The sequence below is a fragment of the Eleginops maclovinus genome, chromosome 12 (assembly GCF_036324505.1).
Source record: "Eleginops maclovinus isolate JMC-PN-2008 ecotype Puerto Natales chromosome 12, JC_Emac_rtc_rv5, whole genome shotgun sequence".
NCBI lineage: Eukaryota > Metazoa > Chordata > Actinopteri > Perciformes > Eleginopidae > Eleginops > Eleginops maclovinus.
Genome location: NC_086360.1, coordinates 12,540,844 through 12,562,684, shown reverse-complemented (window position 1 = coordinate 12,562,684; position 21,841 = coordinate 12,540,844). Strand labels below are relative to the sequence as shown.

The 21,841-nt window shown below is 40.3% G+C and overlaps 1 protein-coding gene across 2 annotated transcripts in view; it reads left to right on the top strand.

Moving 5' to 3' along the window:
* Positions 1 to 21,841, top strand: part of msh3 (mutS homolog 3 (E. coli)) — a 40,401-nt gene that overhangs the window by 8,510 nt on the left and 10,050 nt on the right. Inside the window, exons 4-21 of one of the 2 annotated variants that reach the window (XM_063896264.1) lie at positions 155 to 358; positions 1,028 to 1,144; positions 1,230 to 1,347; positions 1,444 to 1,583; positions 2,438 to 2,604; positions 6,573 to 6,682; positions 6,876 to 6,990; positions 7,550 to 7,634; positions 9,672 to 9,781; positions 11,234 to 11,366; positions 13,100 to 13,287; positions 14,132 to 14,300; positions 14,518 to 14,582; positions 15,242 to 15,358; positions 15,630 to 15,737; positions 16,121 to 16,235; positions 16,613 to 16,770; positions 21,623 to 21,809. In XM_063896264.1, coding sequence (XP_063752334.1) covers positions 155 to 358; positions 1,028 to 1,144; positions 1,230 to 1,347; positions 1,444 to 1,583; positions 2,438 to 2,604; positions 6,573 to 6,682; positions 6,876 to 6,990; positions 7,550 to 7,634; positions 9,672 to 9,781; positions 11,234 to 11,366; positions 13,100 to 13,287; positions 14,132 to 14,300; positions 14,518 to 14,582; positions 15,242 to 15,358; positions 15,630 to 15,737; positions 16,121 to 16,235; positions 16,613 to 16,770; positions 21,623 to 21,809 — 2,406 coding nt within the window. Of the gene's footprint in view, positions 1 to 136; positions 359 to 1,027; positions 1,145 to 1,229; positions 1,348 to 1,443; positions 1,584 to 2,437; positions 2,605 to 6,572; positions 6,683 to 6,875; positions 6,991 to 7,549; positions 7,635 to 9,671; positions 9,782 to 11,233; positions 11,367 to 13,099; positions 13,288 to 14,131; positions 14,301 to 14,517; positions 14,583 to 15,241; positions 15,359 to 15,629; positions 15,738 to 16,120; positions 16,236 to 16,612; positions 16,771 to 21,622; positions 21,810 to 21,841 lie in introns of both variants that reach the window. The other variant, XM_063896263.1, reaches the window with a different exon arrangement.

The following is a 21,841-nucleotide window of genomic DNA, read 5'->3' as shown; positions in this document are numbered from 1 at the left end:
GTTCCCGTATTTTATCTATTGTTCTCTCAGGGGAAGTTAAGTTTTTTTTTCACGCATTAGTTGGAAATGAAGAACTTATTTGGAAGGGGGAAGTGATTCTGCTAAAATGATTTCTAAGTAGTTTTTTCTGATGCAGGGGTTCCATTTTTCTCAGTTTGCCAATTCAGGAGGAGGGGGAGGGGGAGTCAGGTTTGCAGAGCTAACTCTCCCTTCAGACTTGAGCGCCCCCTCGAAGCGCTCGAAGAAAGTGTTCACCCCCCTGGAGCAGCAGGTGATTCAGCTGAAACGACAGCACCCGGATGCATTGTTGGCTGTGGAGTGTGGCTACAAGTACAGGTTCTTTGGAGAGGATGCAGAGGTGAGAACTGCATCTGCGTTATTAGGTGAATGGATGAAATATTTGGGGTATGCCAGAATTCATTTTGAGAACATTCTAAAAAGTAACTAACATTACTAAAAGTATGTAAAATAAGTTACAGTGTTGCAGATATGTCAAAGACATCTACTGCAATTACCATGCTAGTCAGCCAACCCCAGCCTGTCCTGTCTTGTAATACCGCTTGTTCCTCTAAAGGCAATAGTGAGTTGCTGTAGTGCCAGTCTTAAACAAAAACATATAAAATATCTCACTCTGTGAAAGTATGGTAGATATTTTTGTTGGGAAATTGTGTTTCATGGCAGATTAAAGGATATTTCCAGGTTGTGTCCCAAGTTCCAAACTAGTCGTTTTTTCAATTTGTTTTTAAAGACTTTATAAACAAATTACCTATAAAATAAAAATAATCATTTATAACTTGGTTTAGAAGTGGATATTTTAACTGATTATTACTGATTTGTGATTCTCAGATAATCAAATGTAACTTGCAATCATGCCATTTGAATCCTCCATTTTCATTTCCATCACTTTTAACTCAAAGCTCAAATTTGATATGCTCTACTGCTAGACCCAAATTATTTCGCCTGAAAACACAACAGGCTTCCTTCATCTAAAAGCCGTGACAGATGTAATCTTTGTTTGTGTGAGCAGATTGCTGCAAAGGAGCTCAATATCTTTTGTCACCTGGATCATAACTTCATGACGTGCAGCATTCCGACACACCGTCTGTTTGTTCACGTTCGACGGTTGGTGTCCCATGGACATAAGGTATGAAATATATCTTGCATATTTTTCAAAACTAGAAGCTGTTAGAGTTTTGTTCTTTCTCAATATCACTGTCCTTATTTTATAGGTTGGTGTGGTAAAGCAGACGGAGACGTCTGCAATCAAGGCCTCAGGGGCCAATAAGAACGCTCTGTTTGCTCGTAGGCTGAGCGCTCTGTACACCAAGTCCACTCTGGTGGGAGAGGGTATCCTTACAGTCTGTGAATATCTGTGTGTGTTTCCTTGAAGCTGCTTTTTCTGTCGCTGTCTGTCTAAAGGGTTTCCTTGACAGCTTTTCTTAGATGTGAACCCAGTCTGCAGTCTAAGGGCTGTGGAGGAGGGGGTCTGTGATGAAGTGGTGTCGGACCCCCCTGACAGCTTCCTTCTGTGTATCAGTGAGAGTTGGGACAAAGTGAAGAAGCAGCTAACTGTGGGGCTGGTGGTGAGTCTGATCAGTTCATATTCATAAAAACTACAGATGCTCTGAGTCAAGGTGCTGAATCAGGTTTTTCAGTTCAAAGCAAATTCATATTGATAGTTCATGTAAAACAAAAGAGGACGTTTACATCTCAACCTTTGTGATCTCATCTTTTTTTCACGCCAATGGTTGTAAAATACCAGTCTATTAAAATGTAATCTTATTTCCACAACTCTTTAGTCATTAAGGAGGCTAAGTTTAATATGCAAAGAAGTATTGGGTTATTTTAACAATATGCATACAGGGAGTGCTGCTGGGAGAAAAATTCTATCATATATTGATTAAATTATACAGATAGACAAGAAGGACTATATCGACATAGCCTAACTAGGCCATATCACCCGGACCTAACAGTAATAAATAATCAGAGATTATTTCAAATCAGATTTATTAGCTCTCCCCTAAAAATCTGATTCCCTTGAAACAACTGGATTAGCCAAAAACAGATATTTCTAAGTTTCCTATTTTATTTAGAATTAAGAGTATTTCAATTTATTTTCCAAGATAAGGTTTCTTGATTTGTAACAATATCACAAAATAACAAAATGGTAATAGAAGATTATTCAGCCCAGCACTGATATGGAGAATAAAGTGATGCAAGAAATGCATGTCTATCATAGCCGGTTGTAAAATGTGAACTGTGAGTACAAGCTGTATGTCTTTAACATAATCTGATTTGGAACGAAAGCTTCTCCATGTGAGATAAATCTTTCAAATCACTTTTAGTCTTCATAGAAATGTTACATTAAAAAAAGACAAGCAGCTTTTCTTTTCATGAAAGTGTGCATTCAATTAACAGTATGTTTTTGTGTTTTTAGGCAGTCCAGCCGAGCACAGGTGACGTTTTACTGGATTGTTTTCCTGATGATCCTTCTCGATCCGAACTAGAGGGTCGTGTCCTAAAGATCAATCCTGTGGAGATCCTGGTGCCCTCCGACCTCTCAGAACAGACTCACAGACTCCTGCAGAGCATCGCTGCCGCCAGGTAATCTGCTGTCAGGCCACTAGAGGGCAGTCTTCTTCCATTCGTGTGTGTGTGTGTGTGTGTGTGTGTGTGTGTGTGTGTGTGTGTGTGTGTGTGTGTGTGTGTGTGTGTGTGTGTGTGTGTGTGTGTGTGTGTGTGTGTGTGTGTGTGTGTGTGTGTGTGTGTGTGTGTGTGTGTGTGTGTGTGTGTGTGTGTGTGTGTGTGTGTGTGTGTGTGTGTGTGTGTGTGTGTGTGTGTGTGTGTGTGTGTGTGTGTGTGTGTGTGTGTGTGTGTGTGTGTGTGTGTGTGTGTGTCAGAGATCAAAGATCAGATTTTCCCCAGTAGACAGTTTCTATCTTCGTCTCTCTGGGCTTATTTAGAGGTTATGTGACGACCACAGGGTCCAACAACCAGGCTTTATTTATTTTAAAAGATCATAAAGTGATCTTCTTCATAAACTCAGGTTTTTATGATACTTGTTTTACAAAAAAAGATTTTTGCAAGATAACGTATTAAGCTTATTTCGTTGATCAAATGTTGAAAAGTTAATATAAGTTGTCTGGTGGCCCCGAGGGCCCCAGCATTTTTTAGCAGGTGATACGTTGTTTTTTCAGGCTTCAGAACTTACTATTTCGGGTCAAAATAAAGTGAGATGCTATTTTTCAAACTGCAGCTGCTAGGTTGTCCTATGGAGCAAACAATAGATATATATGGGTCTAAAAATGCATCCTTGTTTTACAATCTACAGTATGTAACATTTTCCGCACAACATTTGAAATACTTTCATACCGGTGAATCTTTTTGGATAGTTAAGTTAACCTTTTATGCACAGCTTATAGTGTTCAAGTATATCCAGGGTGAAATATTATTATTAGTTTTGCTATATTTCTCATGCAGATTACTTTTGTTGACTTTTTGGGCTTTTTTTTGACAGTTTTTCATACACTTCATGGACATTTTATTTTTCCTGCTTGATTTTAATGTGGATACATACGGTGGCTGAAACCAAAGGGAGCACATTTAAAAAAAATAGTTTTATCTTTTTTCTACGTTTTTTTTTCAATACCCCACCTACATTTTGTGTGTCAATAAGTTTATATAACCTTTTTTTAATAGGAAACTCCACCTTTCTTCAACTCTGCTTTATATAGTAGCTGCTCTCTTAAAGCACAAAGCTAAAAAGTTCACATTGTCATTGTCGATCCAAATAATTTCAGATATTTGGCAGCAGTAAAATCCATCCAGTGATAAACAGCACCAGGTACAACAGGTAGTTGTGAGATTTTATGTTGATACAACCGACATGCTGATGCAAAAACAGACTTCAATTTAATGCATGCAGGCTCCAGTGTTAACCAAGATATCAAAACTAAATAGTTGGTTTTTTGTTCACCGGCTGACTAACACGGTCAGCAACAGTTGAGCTGATGAATTCCAGAAACCTGTTGCCTCTCATTGTGCCGCCATTCAGATCATCTTTGCTGACAGTCTGCACCCAGCATGTTCACACCAGCAGGGACGGGTTCCTCTGGAGGCTGCCTATGATTGCATTATGTTCTGAAAATGAAACGAGGCAGTGGGAGGCAGTGCAGTGGATTAGATTAGAGGGGAATAGTTGGATAAATGGGAAGGATCTCTGCCACTTTTTGTATTTGACTCCTTGAATGTGCACATATCTCATTATTTATTCCAGTGGCTTCTTTTTTCCCTCTTTGTTTAAATTCAATTCTAGAAAATGTGGTTCATTTGTATTCATTCCTCTCTGACTTTCTCTCTCCCCCTCCTTTTCTCAGCCGTCTGTGTTGAGTGATTATAGCGGAGATGGGCCTGCAAAGGCCATTCCAATTATTGTGTTTGAACAGCACTGCTCTCTAGCGTTGTGCTCATCAGAGACAAGAAAATTCTCAATTGGCAGCCTGTATCATACAAATACAGGGCAGCTTGGTCTGTAGAAAATGTATCACATTTATATGCACACAAGCCTGTTACAGATCACTATTACTGTAGCCCTTTCAGGATATTCTTCTAGGCAATTATTTTTCAATTATTTTTTTGGATTAATTTGACTGAAATGAATGACAGTTAAAATACAAAAAATATTCAGAAATTAAAGTTTTGCAATGACACATTATATTGCTGTTAATCCAACCCATTAAAGATATCTTAAAGCAAGAGCCACCCAGGCGATTTAGAAGAGGAATTTTGTGACTGCTGACGTTAGCTTCACAGCCTCCGTGTCTCCGGGGTTAGCTGACAAGACGCGCCCCCTGGCAACGGGATGTATGTGTGTCCATGGAGAGGGAGGTAATGAGTCCCTGGGAGGATGGGAGTATCTTGGTGCAATATTACTTTACCTATTCTCAGCCTGGAGTCAGTATTTGAGCAGTGACATCGAGAGCTGAATGAATGATGCTGTCAACACAAAGGCTCTTGCTCTTCAAGATTTTAAGTCGATGACCAACTCTCCGACACGCATAACATAATTTGTGTTTTATGTCTGTATGGATTTAAACGGCCACTCAGGGCTTTGTATTCACCCTACAGAAATAGATACTAATCTTCCGCCTTGATCTGTTGTGCACGTTAACCTCTGCTCTCTGGGTTGGATCATCTCTGCCTTAACCTTTTAACGTCACTGCTAATGATTGATAATCACCATCATAAAGGCAAACAAAAAGAAAACACACTTCTTATTTTTAGGAACCCACCTCTTCACATCTGCAGTGATACACTAAACCCAGAAAACCAAAAATGGAACATATTTTTCTCATTTGCCTTTCGTTGTGGTTTTATTATCCCAGATTTGGAGATATGCGTGTCAGAGGCATGTTTCTCCGCTAGTACAATAGAGGTGGATGGAGTTTCATTTGTAGAGCTTAGTGTTGAAAACTAGTGTTTGAAAAACGCACAAATGTCATGAATCATCGCAATATAAATATATATTGACTTGCTTACCTTAGCACAGCTGGATCCCATGGCTGTTGTGTCATGTCATTTAATTTGTTTAAGCAACAGAAAAAGAAACACCTTCTTTCATTGAGGCGGAAAGCCACTTAAACTAAAATGATTAGCACGCTACTTACCACAAGAGCCGAGGATGTGTTTCCTGGTTATTTAAGGGGACGTTTTGACAAATTGGTGGCATAAACTTGAATGAGATTTGTAGTTTCCTGTGAACATCAAACTGAAGCTGACACTTCCACAACACTGGGTCTTCTCAGGGTTTTGCAGAATGCTACACGGCACTGCTGTGTCCCTGGATCGATAGCAGCAATTGTCGCTGTTCTCATAAACCCCCTAATGTGGTTGAATTGATTGCTTAAATGATTAATGGTACAATATGCGGTCTATTGATCACTTGCGTGCAATCTTTGCTCCCAGTCTGACCAGTGACTGAAGTGAGAGATAATGATTCTTGTGTGTGTGTGTGTGTGTGTGTGTGTGTGTGTGTGTGTGTGTGTGTGTGTGTGTGTGTGTGTGTGTGTGTGTGTGTGTGTGTGTGTGTGTGTGTGTGTGTGTGTGTGTGTGTGTGTGTGTGTGTGTGTGTGTGTGTGTGTGTGTGTGTGTGTGTGTGTGTGTGTGTGTGTGTGTGTGTGTGTGTGTGTGTGTGTGTGTGTGTGTGTGTGTGTGTGTGTGTGAGCATTAGGAAGCGGAAGAAAGAAAATGCTCCAGCATCACTGTGTTCAAAGCCACGTGTTTGCCTTGGTTGCCCTGGCAACAACAGTGGACAAAGCAACCGAGTCCTTGAAAGCAGCAACGCTGAGCAAGTGAATGGAGAAAGCCAGAGATGCGGGAAAGTGTGTGTATGTGTGTGTGTGCACTGAGTGTGGTTGAACAAAAGGATGGCTGGAACATGCAGTGCCCCTGTGTTTAATTTGCCTTACAGACAGGACAATGATCAGATATCAGAGGGTGTATTTTCTTCATCTGTCCGTCTGAACAGTCACAAGCACAACTTAAATCAATGCTGTCCTGTTGTTCTCCTGCAGCGCTCAGGCTGATGACCGAGTGAGAGTTGAGAAGAGGGACAGCACTCAGTTTGAGTTCGTCTCAGCCATGAACACAGCAACAGAGTTCTACTGCCACACCCAGGAGAAAGGTGCGTTTGTGCCACTGGGTGGTTTTTTGGTCTGAAATCCTTTTCTCTTTATAATCCTTAGCTACTCACATAATGTAGTCTCGTTGAGCCCAAGACAGCCATTCAGCTCTAACACACTGGATGTGTGTAAGGAGAGGGCCTGTGACTCATGGCTGTTTTATCAGTGACATATTTGTGTTTCTGTATCCTTCAGGCTCTCGCTCTCTGTCGAGTGTAGCATCCTTGGAGAGCCCAGTGATCTGCTGTCTGGGGCCCCTCATTCAATACCTCCAAGAATTCAACTTGGAGAGAGTTCTTAGAAGTGAAAGGTATTTGCACACTCAGCAATGCAGGTTATTATTTTCTTTGAAATCCTTGGTAGAAGTAAACGATTAGACAATTAATTGATAAGTTGATTGTGTGTGTAACTGCTGCTGCTTACCTTGGCCAGGACTCTTCCTGGCTAAATAAATGTTGAATAAAATAAAATTGTTTAAATTGTAATATTTGATTTATTGTTCCACTCACTCATTGTCAAACTCATAGCTCTTATTGGCTTTTAGACTTTTGCTTGAACAAAACAAGACATTTACACGTTCTGATGGATTATTTGGACATTTTATTGACTCAATTTATACATTTTAAAAAGATTAAGCTTAAACATAAGAGATAGTGAAAATAATATATATACCAAAAGGTTTTTTGAAAAATATTTTACTCATTTACAAACCAGGAAGAAAGAGCAGTTTTCCTAGAATTGCTCTGATTTGAGTTATAGAAAGCTATTTTTATCATTACAGTCTTCACTATTACACATACATTTACTTCCTATATAAATCCTTATATCATCCAGCTGCATTTAAATATGATTGTTTTTGCTCCATACAGCTCATTTCGGCGTCTGTCCTGTGAGTCGGAGGGTATGATTCTTGGTGCGGCCACCCTCAGGAACCTGGAGATCTTAAACAATCAGGTAAAGGCACATCTCTGCAGCCAGTCAGTGTAATGAAGTTTTTTTTTAGCCTGTTAATGAGAAATCTGCTTTTTTAATTAAGATGGCTTAAGCCCGGACTGTTTCAAAATCTCAAGGTTTCTAATGTGTTAAAGGAAGGCATGTAAGAGATCCTCAAAGGTCAGTCAGTTGCTTACATTTAAGCTCTCGATTCTAATCAAATGTTTAAATTGTCTTTTAACACTCATTGGGTTTTGTGGTTTTGTAAAATGTCTTTAAAAACATTAGATTTATTTATGTGTAAATTGTCCCCCTGACAATGAATTGACCCCCAATCTGGTTTTGTCCCCGTTTTCAAATTTGACTTTGTCCATTACTGATGACATTCCCATCAGCTGTGCTTTGTGTTTTTGGCTGATGAGGAGATAAACTAAAATGATAACATGGTAACAGTATACCTGCTAAACATTACAGTGTTAACTTTGTAATTTAGAGCATTTTTCTATGCTAAAGTCTGTAGGGACTAGGAGTTAAGCTCTCTTTCTGACGATTGCCCCAACACTGAAAGTAAATGCTGAGACAAAAACGTAAAACTTACATTTTGTAACCATGTCCTCAACAGAGGGACCAAACATTCACAAAAGCATTTTTGGTTAATTGAAATAAGTAGAAATAGTTACTGGAATGTTTCACAGAGCCTGTATGGTAAAAATTAAGAAGAAATACGAAGTACTTCATGTGATGAAAACTTCTGGAGCAATGGAGACGAAACTCAGAGAGACACAGGAGAGCTGGAACTTTGATGGCAAAACACTGAATGTTTGTTACGAAGTTAACGGCTGTAGAATTGACAACACATTTGCTGCAGCCACGAGTTGACAGAGCGGTTGCCGAACCAATTTTGAAGATCCCTAGCTGTAGGAAGAGGTTTTAACTAGTTCTGAATGAACAATCAACATTCTTCGGACACTATATCTAACTAAAACTGTCATCTAGGGCAATAGAATATAAGCACAAAGGGCACCTGGAGCCAGATAAATAGGTGCCCAGATGTCCTAAACAATAATGTATCTCAGGTCAGCTTGTGCTCTAGTCCCAAAATGGGCAAACAGAGAAGCCCAAGCTGCCCCTCCTTAATGAAGATAGCAGCCCCCCAACGCAGTTAGCCGATGCCAGGGGAAGACACATAGGAAGGAATACATGATGAACTGTGTCAAAGATTACCTACCTAAGCAAAATATTCACTTTAGACAGCAGTGTTTTGTAGAAAATACATTAGGGTGTCTTGCTGCTTTAATTGAATGATTCAAATGCCTAATGTGTGCATCACAAATGACATTTTGTAGAAGTCAGATGTTCATCTGTAATTGTTATTTTTTTATTTGGGTTGTGTAGAGAGTTTTGGCACAATGAGCCCAATCTAAACAAGTGTGTAAACAAAATAAAAAACTGAAGGTCTACTAACCTAGAGCAAGGTCAAGAAAGACAGCTGAACAGATGTGCATGTCAGGAATAATTTACTGTCGAGTTGTTGTATTTAAAAAACTTCAACATGATGTTTGTAACATCTACCTCAGTAAAAAAAGCCTGGCAGGTTGAAAGAGTTTTCCATTTTTGCACATGGGTATTGACAGCCGCCTAGCTATAAATGTCATGCAGCTTACCCGGTTGATGGCCACCTTCCAGTGCAAATACTTTTTATATGTCAAGAACGTCCAGATGATGTCTGTACACATTGAAAAAATCAGTTTGCCAGCGTTGTTGCGCACTGGAATGTAAAAATATAATGGATGAGTTAAATTGTCGTTTCTCCGATCACATGAAAATGTTCAGTGACTGTTCAGCCTTGCGTGGGTGACGGCTCAAAAGTTCAGCCCGACTCCGCTGCTGTGGAATGTTTGTCACACATGGAGTTCAAGCTGAGTTCAAACCTCCTCACCTGGCTGCTTGGGGCTTCCCTCACCTGCCCATATCTATTACTTCATGTTATTATCCTCACTATGTCACAGTAAAAGGGTGTCATCTGTTTTGTTTTTGTGTCTGATCTTTGGGTGACAGACAGATGGCGGGCTGAAGGGCAGTCTGTTGTGGGTGTTGGACCACACTCGCACTGCATTTGGGAAGAGAATGATGAGGAAGTGGGTGAGCCAGCCCCTCACAGACATGATGTAAGTACAGGATACCTTCTGTCCTCTAAAGAAGCTTCTCTCTGCTTGACATTCAGTTTCACAGTGCCCCACATTCAACCCGATCCCTAGGATATCGTAGTGATTCTTTCCCTGAAAGAAGTCTTAAGCAACATATGTGAAAGACTCCAATGTTTATCATCTGCATTGGTGTAGGTTGAAAATAATGTGTATTGTAGAAGTGTAATGTATGTCAATCCACTATGTGATATTGTGTTATTGATTCTCAAAGAAAGTCTTTAATTAATAGTTGATATGACATGAATGCAGCATTATTCCAAAGCTGTGTACCATCCTTTCAATTAATTCCTTAAATTCTTCAAATAAGTTCAGTTTAACACAATAGATGTTCTAGAGAACTTAAGATGGCGTTCAGCATCTGAAAATGTACTTATTTTTTACGCAATTGAGCAGTGTCACTGAAAAGAGGAGGAACTGCTCTATGAAAACACATAAAAGTTGTTGGAGGCAATCTCTTTAAATAAATCACAGAAATTGACTCTCAGACCTTTCAATACAAAAATCTCAAAGTTATTTTCAGCAGAATTCTATTATCCATAGTTTGGTGTGTGTGTGTGTGTGTGTGTGTGTGTGTGTGTGTGTGTGTGTGTGTGTGTGTGTGTGTGTGTGTGTGTGTGTGTGTGTGTGTGTGTGTGTGTGTGTGTGTGTGTGTGTGTGTGTGTGTGTGTGTGTGTGTGTGTGTGTGTGTGTGTGTGTGTGTGTGTGTGTGTGTGTGTGTGTGTGTGTGTGTGTGTGTGTGTGTGTGTGTGTGTGTGTGTGTGTGTGTGTGTGTGTGTGTGTGTGTGTGTGTGTGTGTGTGTAAAACCCAGATTACACGCAGGCACACAAAATCCACATCACACAGGGCAGCAGCACATGACAAACTCTCATGCACCAAAAACACACACACACACACACACACACCGTGTCATTATACTAGAGACCTTTGTGTCTTTGGTATAATGACACTTTCCAGGTAATGTGTAATTTGGTTAAAAGTGAAATTACAGGTTTTTAACACCTAATACTTCAGCTTATCTTAAATACTAAAATGTAGCCTAGGTTATTATTTTTCTTTCATAAACACATTTTAAACTACAGTGATTCACATTTAATCCATTTCCAGAAAATATACCCTAAAGATACTGTAATCGCCTTCATAGCTGGTTGGCTTCAATTAGTTCAGGCAACTTGTAAATCTCAGCACGTGATAGAATTTATGAACATGCAATGGCAGCTAATTGCTCTAAATTCAAAGTTACAGTGCCTTTCAATCAAAGTATAATTCAGCTCCCCAACATGTAACCTGCTGATGACTGATTTATGACCATTTTAATATCTTTGAATATTTTACTTCCATCTTTCCTATCAACTCTCTGATTTTCGATCTGATCTGACTCTCTCCTTTCCTTCTTTCTTTTCCTTCATGAACAGGTCTCTGTCAGAGAGGCAGGATGCTGTGCAGGAGATCCTGGAGTCACCCTTGCTCACTCTAGGTTCCATCAAATCTCTGCTGTCGCATCTGCCTGATTTGGAAAGAGGCATCTGCAGCATTTACCACAAAAAGGTAAAATGCAATAAAAAGTAACACCATCATCTCTTGCCCCTCTGATAATTTCTTATTTTCTACAACTGGTAATCATTAAAATGGCATCTGTTTGTGTGGTGACAGAGATTAAAACTGTTAGAGAAAAATGTCACATGTCACAAAAGCTGGCAAAGGCGGTATGAAAAGCAGACCTACTTTTGGACGTTATGCTTAAAAATGAAAACAAAGAAAATGTTCTCTCTCGCTCTCCATCTCTCCTTTTATTACGTGCATCTTGATTAACAGAGGAGCAGTCACCTCATTGGCATGTACCTGATTGTCTGACACAATCTCATTTCCCATCAGACCCATTTTGGAAATGTCAGATGGCTTGTGCGTGCGAGTGTGTGTACGTGCGTGCGTGCGTGTGTGTGTGAGAGAGACATGAGAGGGTCACTCTGATCTGAACTCGTGTTCAACTGTTCTGGCTTCTTTTTATATATTGTTAAAAGAAAACGATAAAATGAGAACACACACACACACACACACACACACACACACACACACACACACACACACACACACACACACACACACACACACACACACACACACACACACACACACACAGACAGGGGCCTTGATTGTAATTTTGCCCATGTGTAGATAAATGAGACACTGTGTAATGGTCTGTGTCTCTATGGCTCCATTGACATAATGGGAGGGGGGGTATGTTCCTAGTCTCCAGTCGCTGTCTGTTTGGGTTCGTAAAAGAGCATCATGGGGGCTGCTGACGTAGGGAACCATTAGAACTGCACCATGTGATTAATGCTATAAACCACTGGCAGTGTGACTCCCATTAACCTTTCAGCACTTGGTACGATACCCTGAAGTCACTAATGGCCATTTGAAGTTGATAAAATCGTAAATATTGGCTATGTTCTGCGCATTGATTAATCATTACCTTGATTGTATCGTAAGTCATATTCTGTTTTATGTTTACAGCAGCAACATTGATGCCAAAGAGACATAAAACTGCTATGTTTGAGATAAAGGACAGCTATGTTTATCATATTGTGGATTGTCAGCAATCACTAAAAGAGCTGAAATACAGACAAAATAAAATAGACATTTGGTAGATTTGGTCAACAGCTTTTTATAAGGTGCAGTCTGCGCTTTTAATCCAATACACTTTTTGTCAATTCAGCGACTAGCTACTCAAGGAGTAAGAGGGACGGTAAATATGGCACATGCTAGAGTTCTGCACTGATGGGAGGGATGTGTTTGTTTTGGTGTTGGATAATCAGCACTATTTCTCCAGAATCACATACTGTACTCCACCTTTTTAAAGTTTCCATTAACCAACATGTCTTGTTGGAATATCTTAAATATCAAAAGATATCAATAACTTTTAAAAGTTCAGAATACATCTTTTTGACATTTTCTCAAACATGTAATGCAGTAAATGCGATTTTAGATTTTATTTTTGTTCACCTTGTAAAGACTTGCATCCCTTGCTGCTTCTAATGGTGTTGTCTCTCAGAGCATTGGCTTTAATAGGTTGTCGCTCTTTAAGCTTGGCTGCCAGACCCATCGCTGACGTGATTTACAGATCTAATCTTTCTGCCTTACAGACTCCCCCAGTAACATAACTGTTGTAGAAGAATAAAGAGGATATTTCCAATATAAATAGTCATTTTTTCCAACCACGACCAAAGATTGCTCAAACATTTATCTTCATCAGATGTAATGCATAACTTTGTGTGTTCCAGTGTTCCACGCAGGAGTTTTACCTTATTAGCAGTAGTCTTTCCCGCCTGGGGCTGGAACTGCAGGCCTTGCTCCCAGCTATCCATTCACAGATCAGCTCTGCGCTCCTCCGAGGCGTCTTGTTGGACACACCTAACCTGCTGGCTCCGGCCCACAGCCACCTCAAGGTGCTCAATGAAAAGGCAGCCAAGTGAGTACCGAAAGCATGAAACTGCATGAAACCAAGGTATTTGTAAGTGAAAGGGGGGGGACAAATTACTTTAGTATAAACACTTTCATGTATAAGTGAAGCATTGTGAGAGCAGATTACTTACTGTTGCTTATCACATTTTTGCGTGAAAAGTCTTAAGATTTTGAATGATCATAACAAAAGGCGTTGGTCAATCAGGATGATATTTAATTTTTAAAAATTGACTTTTTGCATTGACGATTAATCTCTGCTTTAGATAGTCACAAAATCCAATGCTACAATATAAAAACTGTGAAGGTTGTGTAGCTTATAAAGTTTGACAGTCGTGTATTATCAATACCTTACAATTGCGACTATTGCAGAAGCATTTGTCGAAACTATTTAGCATATTTCTACATCGACATACATCTGATAGCTAAAATATGCACACGTGCTGTTGAAAAACTTGGTTTGTTAAAGCCGTTTTACATTTTAAAAGTCTACATCTCTGTAAATGGAGGAATTGGTCTCTTTGCCTCTTCTATACTGGACTCATTTTTATTGAATCGCTAACTCCATAAAGTTTGATGGCCAAACACTTTTGTATACTGGTAAATCTAGAATTAGTTTTAACAAGGTAAGTAAGTGAAAATTACACCAAATTAGGCCTTTAAAATATAATATACTGTTGACGGTAATGCTGTATGATGTTATGGAGCCCCCAGTATTTGCTGCTAAGAAGGTGGACCAACCAAAATGTTTAATGTCGGAGAAATGATAAATTGTGTGTCTATCCTGCTAAATATGCGTACTAATAATTGATGCTGCTGACCCATTTGGATTCTGTTTTTCTGTATTTGTGGAGGTCGGGAAATAAAACAGAGCTGTTCTCAGATCTGTCCGGCTTCCCAGTGCTGCAAGAGAGGAGAGAGGAGATCCAGACTGTCATGAACGAGATTCAAGACCACCGAAAAGAAGTCCGGCGGATGCTGAAGGCCCCGGCACTCAACTACACGACAGTGTCTGGACAGGAGGTGTGTGTTTGAGGCTGAGAGTGACAGACATCTGGGAGGAGAGGGATTTGGGTGGAAGACTGAGTCTTAGAGATGATCGTGTGTGTGTGTGTGTGTGTGTGTGTGTGTGTGTGTCAGTGTGTGTCAGTTTTACTCAAGAATGACGCATTATTTTGACCGTATGCTCCCATATTATTTATCAAAGTCTTCCTCATTCCTCTTCCTCCTTTGCCCTCAGTTTCTGATTGAGGTGAAGAACTCGCTGTCGTCCACTGTTCCACCTGACTGGGTCAAAATCAGCAGGTGAGCTCACTGTTGCCACGCGCACACACACAGTGGTATGTGCTTCTTGGTATAGGGCTAAACAATAAATCCCAGTGTTATTGAAACCACAATATAGGAGAGTGCAATATTTGCACTGTAATATTTGTTAAAGGTAAAATGTGTCCATATATATTGAGTGAATTAGACATTGTGGTGCTGCAGAGATGTCAAGGTTTACATATCATATTATACAAACTTAAGAAAAAATATCATTAATTTTGTACACCAAAAAACACACTATGATAGTGTATGAAGTATATGCTTTTACTTAAATAAAATAATTATGCTAAATTGAGCATTTTCTGCAAAATTGTGAATCATAATGCAATATCAGTTCAAAGGAATGCAGTCCTATAGTGGAACTGAGCCATTAACCACTCACATATCCTAAATAAGGATTAAGAAAATATTGGATAATTTACATCTTCAGGGCAATGACAAAACATATTTAACTGGAAGAAAGATTCTACGTGTTCCATCGTTTTAGGGCAGCCACAACTCAAGACGAAACAGGTGACGTGTGGTAGTCGCTGCACGTGTTGAAGCTCAGTATATGGTATCATTAATAAAACATGTTACATGTTTTGTATATTTACTAAACACCTGCATTCTCTGCTCTGCTGCTCTCTCCACTGCAGCACCAAGGCAGTCAGCAGATATCACTCTCCTTTCCTGGTGGAGCGCTACAAGAAGCTGCTGCAGCTCCGAGAGCAGCTGCTGCTGGACTGCCAGAAGGAGTGGACCAATTTTCTTGAGTATGACACAAAAACAGCTGAGCATAATCTCAAATGAAAAACTGTTAAAACATGTCAGTCTCTGGTTCAGAGAGAGGCCTGCACATCTCTTAGCTGGACAACATTAGTTTTTTTTGGTCAAGTCAACCGTCAGTCTGCCCAGAACACAGTATGCACTTACCTTATATTACACTTGAAAACACTTTCTCTCTCGCTCTCTCTCTCTCTCTCTCTCTCTCTCTCTCTCTCTCTCTCTCTCTCTCTCTCTCTCTCTCTCTCTCTCTCTCTGCAGTCAGTTTGGGGAGCACTATCACACCATGAAAAGAGCTATTAGTCACCTAGCAACCATGGATTGTCTCTTCTCATTGGCTGAGGTGGCTAAACAAGGAGACTATTGCAGGTGATGTCCTCTCATGATGACTGTAAAAACTGGTGTGTGTGTGTGTGTGTGTGTGTGTGTGTGTGTGTGTGTGTGTGCGTGTGACATTGTGTGTGTGTGTTTGTGGGACATTGTGTGTGTGTGTGGCTGTGTCGTGTCCTATAGTCTCAGACATGTTGTGTGTGGGAGTGTGCACCGGGCTCAGCAGCGTGCTCAGCCAAAACGCCAACATCTCTCCCACTCACTCACTTACACACACACACACACACACACACACACACACACACACACACACACACACACACACACATACATACACAGCACTGTGCTGCAGTCTGTTTTCATAAATGTGGCCATCTCTAGACATTTATGTGTGTTTATGTGAATGTGTTCATTGTATTCAGGCCTGAGGTGAGTGAAGATCAGCGTCAGATTTTGATCAGGGATGGACGACATCCTGCGATTGACTTACTGAGGGGAGAGCACAACCAGTATGTACCTAACCTCACCGAACTGCAGGTACGCACGCACACACGCACGCACACACACACACACACACACACACACACACACACACACACACACACACACACACACACACACACACACACACAGACTTGGATGGCACCACACACACTTCCTCGCACAGAGTGGGTGTAGGTTAATTTTGCAACAGAAGTACAAGCCAATGGGAAGTAGCCAAGCTTTCAATCCACCCACCTCCTCAGCTGTGCAGGACAGCATGCACATATCTTATTCTGTCTCTCCCCGTGCCTTCTCTGTGTGTCACTGTTGTTACTCCTCTCCCCTACCCTCCTCTCATTTCCTCTCCTCTCCTCTCCTCTCCTCTCTCCTCTCCTCTCCTCTCTCCTCTCCCCTCCTCTCCTCTGCTACAGGGGGATGGCAGGAGAACCATGATAATCACGGGTCCTAATATGGGGGGTAAGAGCTCCTACATCCGGCAGGTGGCCCTGATTTGTGTGATGGCTCAGATGGGCTCCTATGTCCCGGCCTATGAGACCCGCCTGGGCATGCTGGACGGCATTTACACCAGGTATGAACACAAGCACAATCTGCTTCTGAAACCTTTGGAGTTAGACTTGTTTTTTTTTTGAGAAGTGACTTAGAAACATTTCTTATCTTAGCATCATTAGAGTGTTATATTGACCAAACCTGAGTTGGTGTTTGTGGTAAAAGTGACTTTCAATTTAAAATATAAAAAACTACAGGGTTTTCCCAAAACAAATGTACATTTAAGAAATATTCAACAGCAAAAACTCTGTCCTAAAAAGTTTTGGATAGACAGTGAAGACATTGGTTTTAATGGCACAACTTTCCTCTGAAGAACTACTTCTGAAAAGAAAAAATCTGACACAGTGTTAACTTTCTTCTTTTTAAAGTTTGGTTGAATACACTTCATTATGAATCCTTAAGCCAGTGAACTGGCTTCATGAGGCAGAGTGCATTTCACAGAACCATGATCAATCAGCAAACATTTGATGCTGCTGAACAGAAAAACAAGCACAGCCTGCTTCTATTTTCTAGATGACAAAAAGCTGTACGTTTATTTTCCTGGCAAGCATATTAAATATGAGACAATCATAAATTGTTACATGCTTAAAAATAGGTTCATAAGAATACATAAAGCACTCCTAATCCATCATTTAATAGTGACACAACAAGCCACTGTGCGTTTTTCATTTTACTCATGAACAGGGGCACAAACGCTGTCAGGAAGAGATGAGTTGCTGGGCTTCCAGCTTTGTCTCTACCAACAGGAAGACCACAAAAGTGGCCATGACAGCGCACTTCAAATCATTTTTTATTAGTGCAATTAAACAAAAAGACATTGCTGGAGACAACCTAAGAAAGAAATCTCACTTTTCCACAAAACACCTCATTCACCTTGTTTCACCTTCATGGTCTGTGACATGGTCGAGTTTATTTCTAGGACTGAGAGTAATCCCTTCTAATCCCATCGTGTTCCTCTGCACACAGGAAGAGGTGTGTGAGGGGGGGAAAAAAAGATTAACAAGAGCTGTTTGACAAGGCCAGCTCTATTGTTCTCTCATGGTTCTGTGTGCTGCAGCTCTCCCTATCGTAGGAACTCTGAAACAATAAGGCTTTGTTGGAGGAGATCTTTTTTTACTGGTGATGATGATTGTTCTCATTATGATGAGAGTAGCAGTTAGCTCTGCATGTAGTTTTCAGTTATAGTGAGGAACACAGGCCAATGTAATGTATGGTGTCTGTTATTCTGCTGCTGCAGCACTATGTGATTAGACCTAATGGCTTGCAGATGTGTGTAATTGTCTTTCTGTGGGTATAAGCATGTTCTTAATATTAACCCAGTAGGTGCCAGAAACATGTCAGCAGCCTGTGTGTTTTTAAGGGTTATTAGAGTGACTGGTTTGACTAAGTGAACAGAAGAAAGAAACTGATCTTAAAACTTGGAAAAGTAATAATTGTAGTACATAATATATTGTTTGTCATCCTGTAACCTAGAAGCAAAAGATGTATATTCAAACTGAACCAAAATAATACAAATCATGTCATTTGTCGCAGAATAGTAGTCAATTGAATACGATTCTTTGAAATTAATCAGCTTACAATATAAATGTTCTTTACCTAAAATAATATTTTAAAATATTTTCTTTAAAAAAAGCATGAAGTAATTACTTCCAAAACTAAAAACGGAGTGTAAAATACATAATCAAATGTTAAAAGATAATTTGTTCCTCATGTTTTTCTTCCCTTTCTATTATCTTAAACATACGATTTGCTCATTACAAAGTATATATTTGAAAAATAAGGTAATTAATGTGTTCCTTCAGCAGCAAATCACATATTTTACTAGCATGGGGCAATATGTTCAAATGGATCTGATTTATTTGGCCCTGTTATGCCTTTTATAGTATACTGACCATTTGATAGAAAGATTACAGGAAATAAGTGGAGAGAGGGAACTGCGCAGTTACATGCAACACAGATCTTGAGCTATATATTTATAAGAGGACATTAGTTAGCTCTACATCACTAAGGTGCCCCAACTAAGCTGCTTTCACAACAATCAGGACATTTCTTGGGAACACATGTGTTAAAAAGAAAACTAAACAAAATACTTTAAGTTAGTAAGTAATTACTGTCAGCTTTAGGTCAGGGTAGACAATGAGTGTACTTCGGAAAAGCATAGCAGCACAGAATGTGTATCCATGTGTGTCCATTGGTTGTTAAGTGGGGTCTCTAAACATGGTAAGAGGTTAAAAACCCGAACATCTTAAAGAGCCAATTAATGCCGAGAGTAAAAACGCACAGCTTCACAGAACCTGCTGTCCCCGTTTCCTCTCCTCTTTTTCTAATTGGGCAAAGATCCTGAGGAGAATCTGTTTTGATAATAAGCACTCTATCAATTCCCACTGCTGTGTCAAGCATGATACACGCAGCGGTGGGAATTGCTTCATCTTGTGTGTGTTAGAGTGACAGGGGTGGTGTGTTTATGAGCAAGAGGGGAGACAGACATGGAGAGCTTGTGAGAGGAATAAGCAGACTTTGTGGGTTGGGGGTAATGAGATGGTGCGTAGGTGTGTAATGGGATGTCCTGTCTGAATTGATCCACATGATTGATTATCAGTGAAGATAAACTGAATAATCTGGAGATTTGTTTTGAATCTGCATGGTTGCCTTCATAACCTTCATTTCCTGCACTCCTCTGCGCTACAGCATAAATACGCCATACAGTGGTTTTAAAGTGTGTGTTCTTTAACAGACTTTACGATAGTGACCCTGCTGTGTGTTTTCTGGCAGCAGACTGGTGTGTGTGTGTGTGTGTGTGTGTGTGTGTGTGTGTGTGTGTGTGTGTGTGTGTGTGTGTGTGTGTGTGTGTGTGTGTGTGTGTGTGTGTGTGTGTGTGTGTGTGTGTGTGTGTGTGTGTGTGTGTGTGTGTGTGTGTGTGTGTGTGTGTGTGTGTGTGTGTGTGTGTGTGTGTGTGTGTGTGTGTGTGTGTGTGTGTGTGTGTGTGTGTGTGTGTGTGTGTGTGTGTGTGTGTGTGTGTGTGTGTGTGTGTGTGTGTGTGTGTGTGTGTGTGTGTGTGTGTGTGTGTGTGTGTGTGGAGTCCTGAAGGTTATAGAGCACATTCTTCCATCCCTTCATGGTTGTTATGGAAACAGCTAACGGAAACAGAATATAAAACTGTGAAAAGGACCTTTAACGACCATGGACTCGCAGCACTGATTATACCGTGTGTTACTTGAGGCTTTCAAAAGTTCCCTGCCCATCAAAAATGCAAAAAAAAGAATTCTGAAATGTTTAATTCAAAAAGAACCAGAGGGATTTTTGCCATGGGTCTTTGAGTGACTTCATAACCTTGGTGGGTGTTGTACAGTGTTGTGAAATGTTGCATCCAAAATCCACAAGTTTGTTCCTCAGAGCTTTTGATCTAAATACTTAAATGACTGACAAAATAATTGATAAATGCCTTGTGTTACATGCTTACTTTGATCTTCATGCTGCACAATTCAACATCATGTTTTTCATGTAGCGTTATTCTTAATTTCTCTAGCAAAGTGGTTGCTAGTCCTCTGGTATTCCCACAAAATAAAGATAAACTGCACTTTTTAAACACAGCATCAATGGTGCAGCAAAGGTAGAGCAAATCAAACATAAACATAAAAATAAGTGAGTTAAAAGGGACTCTGCAAATCAAATATCACTGGTACGAGCAGTAAACAACAAACTGGTCAATCTGAGAGTGTCAAAAAAGACTTGAAATGTGGCTGACAATGTTTTGTTGTGATGTGATGATAAATGGACTCTATTTTCAGAAACAGTGTATTTGGCGGGAAGGAGGGACTCAATGCAGAGCAGCAGGACGTCCAGCTGGTGGAGCGAGTGTGTGTTTTTGCAGTACATTCGCTCATCAGAGGACGGCCAGAGTGTGTGAATAGTGCTCTTCCTTTTCATCTCACTCTGTCCTTCCTTCCTGCCACACAGTATAGATCTGATTGTAATAATTTCCCCTGATACACACGCACTATAAATTGGCTAATGAAATGCGGCAGCATGTGTGCCACACCCCTCTCCTGTGTGGCGTGTGATGTAACCATGGTAATGTAAGTGCTCCAGGCTCCTGTCGGTTTTTCATTGATAATATGGCACTATATTCAAGGACAAACAGGACAAGAAAGACAGATTTAGAGGTGAGAAAAGCTGACCGGCAGATAGATTGGGCATCTGTGCTCCAGCTGGAGTCCCTGCTCTGTCTGTCAGTCTGTGTCTGTGCATCCGAGGAGCTCTCCAACGGGTTCTGAGGCTTGTGAAGAATTCAACATGTTGTTGTATCTCTGTAGTCTGTAAATCACCAGTGACATTTGTAATCAAGAGGTGGCAACGTCAATAATGTTCAAGCATGTGTTGTTCCACAGTAGGAGTCTTTTTGATTTTCTGTCATCAGACTTAAATTATCACTCAGGCGACAGTGTAACATCTTCAACCATAATTCTATCTAAAATTAGTTTATCAACACATGCATTCTAGGATGTCTAGTACATGTATTTAATGTGTTGCTTCTCATAGCTAGGCCTAACACAAGACATGTTTTGTCGTCTTGTGTGGGGTGTTATAGTAGCAGATTATTGTCCCTGTTTTTAAAATTAGATGTTCAACAACACTATATTGGTGTCAGGTGCAGAAGATTAAATCTCTGGGGCCACATTTAGAATGGTAAAGGTCAGATCTAACAGGAATAATACTCCCTTTTTATTTTTAAGGCCACTATAACTATAAAATGCTCAATAATGACTCAACTGATTATTAATTGTCTGTTAAGCTATTATGGACTTTTGATGATGCTTGAAGCTATGGCTTCTCTCAAGATCTTTTTCTGAGCTATTTCTTGGTCTGATTACCAGGATGGGGGCTTCAGACAACATCTACAAAGGGCGAAGTACATTCATGGAAGAGTTGACTGAAGCCTCAGAGATCATTTCTCGTGCAACCGACCATTCATTGGTGATCCTTGATGAGCTGGGACGGGGCACGAGCACTCATGACGGTATTGCGATCGCCTATGCCACCTTGGAGTACTTCATCAGAGATGTAAGTTTGTGTTTGTGTGTATGTGAATGGAT